The 15380-nt window shown below is 35.0% G+C and overlaps 1 protein-coding gene across 1 annotated transcript; it reads left to right on the forward strand.

The window, feature by feature from the left end:
- Window positions 1-3975: 3975 nt before the first annotated feature.
- On the forward strand, window positions 3976-14579 carry LOC122309577 (NAD-dependent malic enzyme 59 kDa isoform, mitochondrial). The gene is made up of 19 exons (XM_043123096.1): window positions 3976-4435; window positions 5499-5595; window positions 5717-5835; window positions 5928-6095; window positions 7610-7738; window positions 8786-8846; window positions 9100-9203; window positions 9287-9370; window positions 9495-9601; window positions 9761-9863; window positions 10213-10320; window positions 10500-10565; window positions 10961-11033; window positions 11133-11219; window positions 11575-11629; window positions 11718-11789; window positions 12911-12973; window positions 13392-13506; window positions 14209-14579. The coding sequence occupies exons 1-19, from the start codon at window positions 4307-4309 to the stop codon at window positions 14278-14280; spliced, it is 1812 nt and encodes a 603-aa protein (XP_042979030.1). The 5' UTR covers window positions 3976-4306; the 3' UTR covers window positions 14281-14579.
- The last annotated feature ends 801 nt before the right edge of the window (window positions 14580-15380 follow it).

Genomic DNA, 15380 nt, shown 5'->3' on the forward strand with positions numbered 1-15380 from the left:
TTAAATAGTTTAGTTTATTACATTTATCTTGTGTATTATTCTTTCAATTTATAACTATAAGTTATTTTTATAAAAAAGGTTATACCATAAAAACTTTGAATCAAAATTATTTGGTTCAATAGTTAAATAGTTAAAAGCGGGTCCAGTCTTTCGGTTGCCTGGCTTACCATAATTTTTATAACAAGTTAATAAGTGAGAAAGGTTAGGTATACCTCCTGCCACATTCGAGCTCCGCGCTCGTATCTTACGCGATCAAGTATACCTCTTGCCATGTTGCACTAGCATCTTATGTAGTCGAGTACACCTCCCGCTTAACTCTATGCTCGTAAATCTTTTTTGTTTAACGCGAGAGAAACAGATAACTAGGAACCTATTCTCGGGATTTATTTCTCTACGGGCTTCGGTGGATCATTCCGACTATATATTTTATACTTCAAGATTCTCAAGGTCCTTTTTGAACCAATGACCCTTAAGAATTACAGGCTATTAGAGGGGATAAAATATAAATGGCCCAAAAAGCCTATTTGGCCCAGTCCAAGGGAGATGTTCTCCCACTAGAAGATAAAAGAAAGGAGAAGAATGAGAGACAATGAGGGGACAAGTAAAAAGAGAGTATCAAGATAAGAGAAAAAAAGAAGAAGCGGAAAGTAAATGAGATGTCAGATACGTAAGGGAAGGCAGTAATTTTCACCATTCCCTACAAAAAGAGGGGGCATATAAAAGGAAACGGCCAGACGATTTGAAAGAAGACTTCAACTACTTCTTTTAACTTCTTCAATCTCATGACAGGAGCTCTAGTAATAAGAGATTCTCCAGTAAATATAATCTAGATTTCCACTGTACAGTCAGAAGAGAGAGGTTGTGAAAGACTGTAAATAAACATATTATAGTAGACTCTCCCTTACCCAAAAATTCTTGTGGATGTAGGTAATATGTCTAACAATGTAAATCTGTGTGTCTATCTATTTTTTACATTCTCAGTATTTATTTTTTATAAACTGCCTTGGCATGTGCACAATATCACATCGGGGGCTCCAGACTACACCGAACAAGACTTAGATCGTCATAGTAGGTTAGGAAGGACTCTTTCTTCATTTTCGAACTGTTGTGCAATTTTTAACATTAATAGAAAGGATAGCATTAGTCGAAAACAAATAACAATTGATGAGAACTAAATTGGTTTGACTAAAGAATGACTCCTAGGGATTGTAATTTTTCACGGTTCTGCTTTTTGATGGCCTTATTAATTTATCAAATCACACGAGTGCTTATACCCCTCTTCCATTCAATAGTGTGGGAAAGAGAAACAGGTCACCCCAGGCTCAAGTTTGGAACAAGATAAAGAAAAAGGAGAGAAGCAGAAACAACCTCAGTTTGCCGCAGCAGCAGCAGCAGCAGCAGCAGCAGAAATAAGCTCAAAAGATTTTTGTTCCCGACAGTAGCTTGGGTAAGACTCCGTCCCTTGCACTAAAAAATAGAATCATATTCCAATTCATTGATTTTGGTAGTCTTTTAGAATGGACCACGGCAGGGCAATTTTGACTTGGGAGACTAACCTCCTGCGCTTTCCCATCCACCCAATGCTGGCATTTCCTTTTCAAATCAAGTCTACATATAGGGCTCGGACAATGTGATGTGGCTATTCTATTCCCTTCTCCTTTTTCATCTAATAAAGTAAATATTGACCATCTTCCTATTAGTAAAAACAAGAGAATCAGATTTTGAAATATCCCCCTTGCGAAATGTCTGGTAAGCATCTTAAATGGTATGTTTCTACATTGCATGATTGGAATATATTCAATCCAATTATGCAATATTTTAGAGCTAAAAAGGTGCAAATGGTAGCTTATTTTGTGGACCACATGGGTGAAAAGTCCAGTCCTCAATTCTTTTTCACCCCTGCTGCTGTAATGAGGAATAATTCGAAGAACACACGGTAAACCTTCCTGCGGCTCACAATTAACGCGGTTTCTCAACTTGCCCACTTTATACATACATGGGGTGAAAAGTTTTCAAGTCTGTATCACTAGAGATAGATAGATACACATACCTTTATATATATATATATATATATATGTTGTTTGTAAATAGGAGGCATACAATATCTCTGTTTTTATACTGTTCATATTATTGAATAGTTTTGGATCTTTCTCAATCTCAAAAACTAAACTCAAGACGTGAGACTTTTCTTCATATTTATAAACTAACTACTAACTCGTTCCACAACCGATGTAAGACAAGTCAATAATCTCACTCTCACACATCAAACCCTGAATCGTAGTGATAACTTGTTTCTCTTGCAGATTGCTGGATTTGAGATTATTGATAAGCCTAAGCTTTGATATCAGTATTGGGTGATCTTGAATCTCTCTCAACCTCAAAAGCTAGATTAAGATGTGAGATTTTCTTTTACACTTATAAACCATCTACCAGCCTATTTCACAACTAATGTGAGACAACCTTAATACATATAATTTTGGTTAGTGGTTATTCCCCCCTTTTTTTTTCTCCATGTCTTGCCCTTGCAACAATCATTTTAGTTGGTCACATTAGAAAAAACTTATGGCATTAAACTTTTAATCCCAATCAACAATAATTGGAAGTCAATCTATCTAATTATAAATCGGAATGGTTTATAATTATTTATTCTAAATATATTTCTTTAAATTGATAAATAAATAAACATAACACATAAACATTATTGTATGTAATAATGGGATTTGCACAATCTATTTCTAAGACCATCAACGAGTTCGGTCAGAGGCATGTTGGTTGCTGGTCTGTCTTTACAAGTTTTAGGAAAAAATTTCTTTGTAAATCCGTTTACTGAAGGGAAAAATAAAACCGTATCACTGAAACGATTCTTTTAATGATAAAAAGTTGGAGCTTTAGTATTTTTATAATTATGATGATTTTCATAATAATTGTTGAGTTGGCACGCCTTTCTTGCTTTCAAATAATAAACTCCAAATATCTCTTTATACATAACTCGTGAACAGGAATGTCACACGTGGCAAAATGTAATAGGTGGTGAAGTCAATGTTTCTCCACGGTCCCGAGCCAACCGAAGCTTTAACTCCAACCAGGCCACCACGTGCTTGACTCGACTCGTATTTTAAAACACTGTACCCAACAGAAAATCATAAACAAATAAAAATTCTATACATTATATTACTATCTCACTTTCATTCTATTAAATATAATATAACACATTTATTATTATTAAATAATTATTTATTACATATTTTTTTATCATTCAATACTAATAAATAAATCACATTTTACTTAATAGAATAAAAATATAATAAAAATATGATATATAATATTACTCTTATTTAAAAATAGGTTTTATTTTAAAATTTTTATGTCATCTCATCTTATCTTTAAATATAAAATTTTTAATTAATTATTACAAAATTTTTAAGCTAATTATTATAATTTTTTCAAAATTTTAAATAAAATAATATTATAATAATATTTTAAATTTATAATATTTTTTATTAAATTTTTTCTCTTTTCTTTATCAAAGTTTAAGAAATACTCCATTTAAATTATTTTATTATTATTTATAAAATTTTTATCTCAACTTATTTACCGAACGAGCCATTAAGTAAATAATCTTGGTTACAGTCTCAAATCTATAAGTTTTATTCATTTTATTTAATTTTTTCACATAAATTTTAAATATATTAATTTTTTTTTTCTGAAAAGAATGTACAAAATTTAAATATATTAAAATTATAAATATTATTTATCTTTCCAACTAAATTTCCATTTACTTCGTATTATTATTAACCTCACCAACTAGAATTCCGTATTTGCATAGTATAACCCTTGCCTGCCCGTTCCTTCCCTGAATCCCTGGGCAAGCGAGGGTGGGTACTACCTAGGATTTTCATCATCCTTTGCCCGAAAAATTCTGGGCAGGTATAATTAATTAATAGTGGGTTCCTCCAAGCTTTTCCACAGCTTCCACATTCAATTCCCTCTTTCCTACTGCACAGTGCTCTCTCAGTGCACTGTGCACACGACCGAAGTGGTATAGATGCAAAAACTCGTCCTGAAATTAAATAATATATATAAATAAGAAATAAAAAGTCGCGTGCCTATAAAAGGAGCCAGTGTGTGTTAGTTGAGATCAGGCGTAGGTGCGTTCTGATCTACCACGTACTGAAATTTTCTCGGGAAAATCTGCCGACAGAGAGGGAAACGAGGAGCATAGTTGTTCGGGTTTGAACCTGTGCTCCCGACTTTGGGAGATTAGTGGTAGTTTTATTTTTGTTCTTTTGGCTTTTTAGAGCGTAGAATGTGGAAGCTTGCTCGAATCGCCGCGTCAAATCTGAGCAGATCGAGGAGGTTCTCGACGGCGATTCCTGGTCCGTGTATTGTTCACAAGCGTGGCGCTGATATTCTCCACGATCCCTGGTTTAACAAGGTCAATTTTTTTTTTTTTAAATTTTAAGAAGAATTTATAATTTGGTTGTTGATAAACTTGCTTTTTTTTTTTTAATACTTGTTAGTCCTCGTAGTTTCGCAGTTTTTGTAATTAATTCTGCCGTGGTTGTTATAAATTTTTTCTAAGTTATGACGTTTGTTTGCTTCTTAGTGTCTTGATGCTGAAAATTACATTTTTTTTCCTAGATTTTTAGAATCAAGAGTCGTACTTTCAAAGTGGTATTTAAGCTGTACTTCTGAAATAACTTGATTTATTCGGAAATGTGGATTTTCCTTTTAAGTTGTGTGGTGGTGATACTCATCTTGAAGGATGAATCTCAGCAAGTATGAATTCGATTTATTTTGATGCTATACTTAAAAAACACTGAATGGTCAGTATTTGAGTGCAGATGATAGAAGATGCAGAACTTATGGTGCAGCTGTTTCTACTTTTTGAATCGCAGTGGAGTTTTTTCCATTTATTCATTTTGTTTGTGTTAAACATTTTGAGCATAAATTTTACAAGTTGCGGATATTGTAGTAGAGTTTTCTTTATAATATTACTAGATAAGTGATATGTAGCAGTTGATGTACAAATGGATATATACATGGCATGAAGTGCATTAGCTAGTATAATGAAATAAAAAGGACTAACTTTGGTTGAAAAATTCCATGTCTTTCACCCACGGGTTACTCTAACTGGAGGAGTGAATAACAAGGTGTTGCAGATCGGGTTTCTTAAATTTGACCATTTGGCTTGATGATTTAGACTGGATCAGGATAAATTTAGTGCTTCAAGAGTCAGCGTTTTGACTCTTTTGGAAGAATGCACGAGAGCTGCTGAGGGATGATACTTTTGATAAGGAAAATGTACTGCTGTAATTTACATGCTTAGAAGTTTTAATTTTTATTAGCTTTTGTTTTTTATCATTTAGAAATTAAACAATAAACTCTACAACAGGTATAGTTAATGCAATTTTTTTGAAGCCATCTTTTGTGGGATGTGAGGGTTGATGAAATTACATGAACTTACTTAGTTGTTGTGCCTCATTTTCCAAGAGCAGGATACTGGATTCCCTTTGACTGAAAGGGATCGGCTAGGGCTTCGTGGCCTTCTTCCTCCTCGCGTGATATCATTTGAGCACCAATATGCTCGTTTCAGTAAGTTTAGGTTCTTTTTTTTCTGTCAATTGTTTTTTCTGTCAATTGTATTTATAACTAATTCTGTAAGGATTTTCTGTGGGGGGCCTTTCTAATTGCTTTCTGTTCTTAAAACTATTAGTGGAGTCATATCGGTCGTTAGAGAAAAATACTCATGGCCAATCAGATGGTATTGTTTCCTTAGCAAAATGGCGGATCTTAAATAGACTGCATGATAGGAATGAGACTTTATATTACCGAGTAAGTATGGTTACAGGTTTCTAGCTTACAGAAGTTGAAGTAATCATTTGTTCTACTGCAACTTAATATGCTTATATTGACTTTGCCTTCAGGTCCTTATCGATAACATCAAAAATTTCGCTCCGATAATATACACTCCTACGGTAGGATTAGTATGTCAGAATTATTCAGGGTTGTTTAGACGCCCACGAGGAATGTATTTCAGTGCAAAAGATAAAGGAGAGATGATGTCGATGATCTATAATTGGCCAGCTCAACAGGTATTAAGTGAATCTTGTTAGATGATGCATCCTAGTCACTCTGTCCCTTCTTAAACTTTGTAATCATCTTTAATTTTTTATTTTGTTCCTGTGCTCTCTATAACACTAGACAATTTAAACTAAGTCTATGCAGTGATTCGAGTCTCTGATGGTAAGTTAAGATGCTCTTTATATCTAAATTTGTCACTGTAGGTAATATTTTAAGATGAAAAAGATTCTGAATCTGGATCCATAACATAATCTTGCTGTCTTAGTGATTTTGTAATGAGTATGATCTTGTTGATTCGTAGATCCACTTTTCTCTGAATGAATGGGTTTTTTTTTTTTTTTATTTGCTTGGTGCCAAGGCCTTTTATTTGGTTTTGATCATGACAGAAACTATTAATGTGTGTATTGTGTTATCTTATCTTTGATGTTAATGTGTATGCCAATATTATTTTCGTTTTAGCTGTAAATTAGTAAAGCGATCTAATTCTATAGATATGGAGTACACTTGTTGATATCTGATTTTTTAGTAATTATATTGCTGCTAGATTGTATATCTTTCAATAAATCTATATCCGCCTCTATTCTAAAAGCTTCCTTGCTTTCCACATTTCTTTTCAAGATTTATTCTACACAAATCATTGTGTTATATTTTGTTAAACTTTTACAGTGGTAGATTTTATGGTGGGTAAATTCATTTTCGAATCTCCTGCTAAAATCATTTGAAGTATATTGATATGGTTATGACTTGGAAGAATATTTGTTCACCAAGTATTGAAAATGATTACATCCAACGTTTTGGAGCTCATGGTTAGGTCTGTGTTTTCAAGTGAATATGTACTAATAAAAAAAGGTAAAACTTTTCGTACACGTCTGTGATTCGATACTTTTGGGTCTTGAGATCTCAGTTAAAAAAAGTGGGCATTTGAGATGCTAGTTTTTGAACTTCTAATTTTAAAAGCCTTTTGGACATTTTTCAACAAAAAACTGAAATTACATTCATACCCTCCAATGAAAAATAAAAAAGAAAGGCTACTTAAAAGCAACTGTTCATTCCAGGGTATAAAACTAGTTCATTTTTTCCTAGTTTAAAACCGTTTGAAGGCTTTCACAATTAAAAGCTTAAAAGTTGGGTCTCAAATGCTCCCCTTTTGAAACTATATTCTTGAAACCCAAAATTGTTAACCCACGAGGGAATATAACCTTTTTTTGCCTTTTTGAAATAAGTAAAAACTACATTGAGAAGCAAAGAAGGTGCAACCTGGGTATATGTGGAGAGTCTGCAAAAGGGCACCTTGAAAGGATCTCTCCCCCCTCCTGAAGAGAAAAGCAAAATTGAGGGAAAAAACTTAAAAACCTGATCCTGAAATGCAATGCATCACTAAAATTATATAAATGAACTCGAATATCCAGAAGAAGAATAAATCTGAAAAAAATAGTTAAGAGCTTGAGAAAGCCCTTCTTGATCTTGGTGTATGGTTAGACTTCTCAATGTGCTTGTCATGTTCATATTTCCTTCTATGTTGCAGGTAGACATGATAGTCTTGACAGATGGCAGTCGTATCCTTGGCTTAGGTGACCTTGGAGTTCAGGGGATTGGTATCCCTATTGGAAAACTTGATATGTATGTTGCTGCTGCTGGCATCAATCCACAGAGAGTATGCTCTCACTCTCTCTCTCTGGTGTATACATATTTAAGTAGGAGTATATTTATGTGTATGCAAGCCCTTGATACCTTCTATACTAATGTGTCCACCCACAATTAATGTACAGCTTGGACAAGGAAATATATCATTTGTGATATGGTGTAACCAATGCTTGCCAATGTTTGACATGATGCGGGAGGATGTTTTCTGTGCTTGCTTATTAGCTAGCTCTTAGTATATTCCCATCTCAGTTTCTTCTTACTATAGAGTTATGTCAAGTCATGGTAGTTGTGTTTTCCCATGGAAAAGTATTTGGAAAGTGAAAGTTCCTCCCAAGGTCGCTTTTTTCTGTTGGGTGGCTTCTTTGGGCAAAGTTTTGACAACTGATAATCTTAGAAGGAGAGGACCGTTTATTTCTGATTGGTGTGTTATGTGCAAAAAGGATGGAGAATCTGTAAATCATCTTTTCCTTCGCTGTGAAGTATCTAGATTCTTGTGCGATGAGGTTCTGAGTTGGACAGGTTTGCATTGGGTGATGCCCAAAGATGTGGTGGATTTAATGGTAGGATGGAAAGGTTTGAAGGGCTGTAAGAAGGCAGCGTCTGTTTGGAAGATGATTCCTCCTTGTCTCATGTGGTGCTTGTGGATAGAAAGAATAGGAGATGTTTTGAAGATAAAGAACGTACTTTGGACGATCTTAGGGTTTTTTTCATGGGTACTTTGGGTTTTTGGGCGAAAGTTTTTGTAATGGTGGATAATTTCCTGAACCTGTTTTAGTTTTCTGGGTTTTTTTCTTTTTGTTTTCTGGAAGTTGTAGGTTTATCCTTTGTATACTTCCTGTGTACTTGGGCTTATGCCTATTTCTTCAATAAAATTATTACTTATCAAAAAAAATTTATTATCCGACTTTATCTTCAAAATATTCTAATTATTTGGAGTGTAATCCAGTTTTGGGGATCACAATATATTTTTCTATTATCTTTCTTTGACACATTTCCTCTTTGTAAAGTGCAATTCTGCTATCACTTATATTATTCAACCTATGCTAATCTCTTACAGATACTCCCGGTCATGCTCGATGTTGGCACTAACAATCAAAGGCTTCTTGAAGATCCTCTTTGTGAGTAACAATATGTACACGGAATCTTTTTCCTGGCCTCATTAAAATTCATTGACTATTGAGAATAGGCATCAGAAACCAGTTGTATATTGATTACCGAGAATAAGCATCATTAAAATTCATTTCTTGCTATGCCATCAATCAATTTATTCTTGGGGTTCTTCTCATCTCCACACTATGTAAAATGCTTGTGAACCAATTCGTTCTAGTAAATATCATGTGGACATCATTTCACATGATTTTAGTTTGACAGATTTAGGACTTAGACAACCTAGGTTGGAAGGAGAAGAGTATCTTTCAATTGTTGATGAATTCATGGAAGCTGTTTTCACACGTTGGCCCAAGGCTATCGTACAGGTTTTATTTCTTTTAGAAGTATAACTTTTAATCAATGCTTATTTTCTACCATTTTGACTTGATGGTTGGCCTAATTTTCTCAGTTTGAGGATTTTCAAATGAAGTGGGCTTTTGAAACACTGCAACGATATCGTAAAAGGTTTTGCATGTTCAATGATGACATACAGGTGAATACTTGGTGTGATATCCTGTTATTTTTATAGACTTAAGAGGGCATATAATGTAAGGCAGACTGCAATAGGAATATTATGGGTGATTCTTGACTCACGGCGTGCTGACTTGATGTTATAGGGGACTGCTGGAGTTGCACTTGCAGGACTATTGGGAACTGTGAGAGCCCAAGGTCGACCATTGTCTGACTTTGTGCACCAAAAGATAGTTGTGGTGGGAGCTGGGAGGTACTTGCAAGACTAACTTTATTGATCTCTACATTTGGCTTATGGTTAATGTTTTGTTCTTTGCATGCATTTTTTCTCCCAGCTTCATCTTGCTTCAATGCCCCTTTTGTTTCGACAAGTAGGGTTTTTTTGGGTTCTATTTTTCCTTCTGGCATTCAGTGCAGGGCTTGGTGTTCTTAACATGGCTGTACAAGCTGCTTCAAGAATGTCAGGAAATAGCGAAACAGCGGCAAAAAATCTGTTTTTCCTAGTTGATAAAGATGTATGGTCCTTCTTTTCCCTCTTAATATTGGCATCTTGCTTTTATTATAATATTGCGTTGCCATAAATATGTTATTTAAAATATATGAGGGTGTGGCATGTCCGGTTGTTTTAATTACATATTCGTGTTGAAATGATAACGACCTTCTAGTTTTATTGATTATTTATTTTATTCACAGGGTATCTTTTCTTCCTGATGTAATTATAAAACGAGTGTTCTGTAAATGTTTTGGTAAATCAATGATTCAGAAAAATAAAACCAGAATAAAAATAAGGACATGGCTATGAGTCATCAATATCTATAGATAGATGTGGAATGAGATCAGATAATTTCTAATGTTTGGATGCAGGGCCTCATCACAACAGAGAGGAAGGGGCTTGATCCTGCTGCAGCACCATTTGCCAAAGACCCAAGAGAGATTCTGGGACTTACGGAGGGAGCTAGTCTAAGTGAAGTGGTATATCTTACAAATTGATTAGGCCTCTATCCATAGAAATTCTATGTATTATATTATGTCAAAAGATATTGATACAAGAGAGTTGAACCACTCTTCAGTTCAGTATTTGCATTCTAAAGTTGGAGATACGCTTTTAAACTGTAGTGTCTGTAATTGCTGATAGCGTTATGTCCTCTCAGGTAAAAAAGGTCAAGCCCCATGTGCTTCTTGGTTTGTCTGGAGTTGGTGGTATCTTTAATGAGGAGGTGAATACCTTCTTTATCTTGTTTTTTTGTTTCCAGTCATATCTAACAACTTAGGGATTATATTGAACTAATGAAGTTAACTAAGTTTGGTTCGAAATGTGTGTTGTTCCTACAACAGGTATGCTTTGTATATTTTGGTTTATTGTTAATAACAATACGGGATGATGCATGGAATGTCTATATGTGACATTAATTCTTGGTGCTTTAATAAATCCATCTATTTTTAAGGCATCAGTTGATATTGGTTTGATTCCGTGGAATTGTCATTTGTAAAACCCATTACTTTCATTGGTTTGTTCTCTAGAGATTTTTGTGCTCATTTCTGATTTGGGTGTTATTGCTTTGCTTTTACTGCAATTGAGTTTCTTATTGATATTCATTGGAATTGGAATTAGGTGCTTAAGGCAATGCGAGAATCTGACTCAAGTAAACCTTCCATTTTTGCAATGTCAAATCCCACAAAGAATGGTTTGTTTTTTAAGACTTTCATCATGCATTCACTTTTTCCTCATATGTTTGGGCATGCTGAGGTTCACTTATATGTTCTGTTTGTGTATTTAATGACAGCTGAATGCACTGCTGCTGAAGCTTTTGTACATGCTGGAGAAAATATAGTCTTTGCAAGTGGAAGCCCTTTTGAAAATGTTGATCTTGGTATCTCCCCTTATTGACTTTTATATTGTTTTTAAGTATTTTGGCACCATAAAGTTAAAGCAATGGGTTGGCTCAAGTGATAAAGGTCTTGGGCTTGGGGGTACGTGTACCCCCCAAGTCTAAAGTTCAAATCCCCTTGGGTGCAAACAATCTCTAGGGGCCATCTGGGGGATTTTCTCCTTGAATTACCTGAGGTGGACTTGCGGGAAACTCCTTGCGGCCTATGCACTCCTGGGATTAGTCGGGACGTTGTTCCTGGACACTTGGTGCCAATAAACAATATATATAATTCCAGTCTTTTTGTTCATTTTTTTGGTTATTATGACCTTAAAAAAATCCATAAATGTATTTGCAGGGAATGGAAAAGTTGGCCATGTAAATCAAGCAAATAACATGTACCTGTTTCCCGGGTTAGAGTTCTTACTTTGGCCATCTTTTTTCTTACTAATTATGGTTAAATATATAATTGATCTAAAATTTGTGTTGCCTGCAATTCAGGATTGGTTTGGGAACACTTCTCTCAGGTGCTCACTTTATAACAGATGGAATGTTACAAGCAGCTGCTGAATGGTATGGAATTGCTTTCTTGGTCAACCCAACATTATTTTATTTTATTTGTACTGGAGAAGCTGAATTTACTCTGAAGAAGGCTAATAAAAAGAAAAGATTGAATAGACTTTTGTAGCATCCAAGTGCTTATGCTAAATCTCAGTTGCCGGTCCTTCATCTTATTGCAGTAAAATAAGCCAGGAATACTTGGACCATTTGGAATTTGAATTTTTCGTTGGGCCTTTATTCTTCACCACCGATTATATTCATTCATATTTTTATTTGAAAACTTTAAGGTGTTAGTTATACTTACCAAGTATTGTGCAGTCTTATTTTCTAGTTTCATTGTTGTTGTGTGACTTGTGTCTCCCTAGGGTTAGTTGGGAGTCGGGACTTTGTTCTGGACACCTGATGCCAATTAAAAAAGGTTTCATTGGTTTTGTGTCTCTGGCTATTCACAATAACGTTGCATGTGCCCATAATGGTCTTAGAGATTGTTGAATGACTTGGTTTACAACCGAGGGATTGAAAAAGTGATTGAAGGCCAATGGCGGGGAAGGAAAGAAGTCTTTCAAGGACCTGGCTTCGTGGAGGAGAAAGCTCTTTATCTATTTTCAGAGCCTTTTTTTGGCCTGAAGAAAGGATATTTTCAGAGCTTTGAGAAGACCTGAAGAAAGGATATTTTCAGAGCTTTGAGAAGACCTCCTGGAGTCGATGACAGTTTAATGTCATGTGACTCATGTCAGTTATGGAATTATGTACAAACCATTTTGGTTTCCTCTTACACATGCCATATTTGGCTTTATGTCTGTTCATCATTATCCTTCCCACCTTAATTTTGGCATGGCGTGTGGTAAGAATTCATGGCAATCAGGGTGTTTATGATGTTTTGCCATTCTGGGCAGAAGTTAGTAAGCGCCAACTATTTTGCAAACAGAAATTCATTGTACAAACCCGTTCTGTGTATCATATGGTTGTAAAAGTAATATGATAATATCACATTCACCAATGGACTAATGTTTAGGTTAAAATGACTTCTAGAAACACGAATTAGGTTGAATTATGTAGTTTTTTCTCTCAAAAATGTGGCAAGAGGGTTTGTTGGTTTTGCATAAATTATTAACATGACAGTATACATGCAGCCTTGCTTCTTACATGACTGATGAAGAAATCCAACAGGGCATCTTGTATCCATCTATCAATAGGTATCATCCTTGCCTCTTTCTGGAATCACACGTGTGTTTCATTTACCCTCTTTACAATATCTCCTTCTGATATTCCCTTAACAATCACATGGAGAGTTGATGTTCGTTTTTTTAATAGATCAAGGTGGTATGTTAATATTATTTCTGACTGCATTTATCTACCTTTTATGGTGTATTCATATTTAGAATGAGAGCCTCCAATGTCATTAGCCAGATTAGTTATAAGAAAACCCATCCTCAACATTAGTGGAGACTACATGCTACAGTGTATTACGTGCGGTGATTTTAGTATTGTGATATTATCTAATAATACTTCGATATAGGGATGGTTTTCTGTTTGGTTGTTGAAGTTGGAATTCATTATGTAACTCATGAGTCCATGTTTTGGCCTTTGTTATTGCTTTTTATCGTCATGTAGCATTCGGGATATTACAGCCGAAGTTGGAGCTGCTGTTCTGCAAGCAGCTGTAGCAGAAGACCTGGCAGAAGGACACGGTGATGTGGGGCCTAGAGAGCTAAAGCAAATGTCCAAAGTAAGAGTATTATCAACTTGCTATCTTAACGACACTGTTTTTAGTATAGCAGCCATTGATTGATAAAACACATTAAACTTTAAAAATGACCTTCGGTATAGAATTATCATGTTAATCTTCTAGACATAAACAAACAGAATGAATTCAACTAAGATAAATATAAAGAAAAAGCCCCATATGTAAATGGCATATGCATAAGAATCCCATAAGAATCATATGCATAAGAATCGCAGTTGTGAAAAGCATATGCTAAAATCATATGCGTAAGAATCATACTTATAAAAAAATCATACTAAAAATCATATGCGTAAGAATCATGCTTAAAAAAAAGGCATTTGCATAAGAATCGCAGTTGTGAAACTTATGAAATGTAGAGGGTGATGATGTGACAGACCTGGTTTGGTAAAGACCTGGTTTGGTTACCAAGGTTAAATGAGATGATCTCATATAAATTTCTCAAATTTCCACACAAAATATAATAAACAATTCAACTTTTTCAAATCTCAAAACAAAAATAATATTCAAAAATTATATTCTAACAATATTTTATTTAATTTTCATACATTTCATTTTATCTTTGTAACCAAACAAGGCAGTCATAAAGGTTTATTGTACAAGGTGAAGCTTGTACAGCACTCCTATAAGTTATATAGCTTTGAAGCTTCTTGAATCTCATAATTGTGAATTATAATTTTGGTACAGGAGAAGATAGTGGAATATGTCAGAAGCAGCATGTGGTACCCTATTTACAGCCCTCTTGTTCACGAGAAATAAGGCTCTGATTCTTGGAGGCGGTTTTCCTATGGCTTGCAATCTCAAGGTGCTGCACCCGAACATCGGACTCTTGGTTTCTTTTCCTGAATTCATAATTTAGAAGCTGGGTTTACAGAACAAGGGGTAAAGGATGAAAACAGCAATGAAACCCCCCCCCCCCATTTCTGACAAAACCCATTAGCTTGATTTGCGCATTCTTAATTAAACTAATAAGTTTTGTATAGTTTCTTTGTTCTACATTATTAGGAAATACTATTCTTTGGCTTGACGAGTCCACAAAGTGCTTTTTTCTAAATGCACTATAAACATCTCCGAAAAGACATTGCTGATTTATCTGATACGTGGGATGTGGGCGCGATTCACAGATTCACAGATTAATCGAGTAAAAGATATGTAGTGGTTCTTATGGTTTTTGAAACAAGTTTCGAATAAATAAGGTTCAAATAAACAATTCTTGCACAGGCTTTATAAAAAGTGGGTTCTAATAGAAAGGAATATGTTTATTTACACATTTTGGACGTGTGTTTACTTTTTCATAAAGGAATGCCCGTGACATGTAAAAATCACTCTCTTATAGAATTCCCTTTGCGATAACCAAACAGTGAGGTTGGTTAGTTATCATTGATTAGAGTGTTCTTGGTGCTTCTGTACTCTCACACTATCTTACCTTGGTGAGAAATTCTATTCCTAGGCCCGTTTTTAATATAAACACCACGCTCTCTCTTATGTGGCAAACCCGGTCGGAAGAAAGTCTGATCCATCGATTTCACTCCGGTAGCTAGCGTTTCCTTTTGAGAAATCCCTTAGCGTTCCCCTTTGAGAAATCTCCTCTCTCTCCCTGTAACTCAAGAACAGAACCCCCACCCACCTCCCATCAATCCCCTCTCCCCTGTTTCTCCCATGCGAGAATCCCTCTCTCCCTACACATCCATGTGAGAAATCTCCTGCACTTTTTTAGGCTTGCTTTTCTAACTAAAAGAAGAAACTTCGAATAGCCTTAAACTTGGTAAAAAAAAAACTTGATTGGAACCAGTTTCAGTGGTGATCTTTTCTGGGTAAGGCAGGTATTTTTTTTTTTTTTAACAACACCGCGACTAGAG

The sequence above is a fragment of the Carya illinoinensis genome, chromosome 1 (assembly GCF_018687715.1).
Source record: "Carya illinoinensis cultivar Pawnee chromosome 1, C.illinoinensisPawnee_v1, whole genome shotgun sequence".
In the NCBI taxonomy this organism is placed as follows: domain Eukaryota; kingdom Viridiplantae; phylum Streptophyta; class Magnoliopsida; order Fagales; family Juglandaceae; genus Carya; species Carya illinoinensis.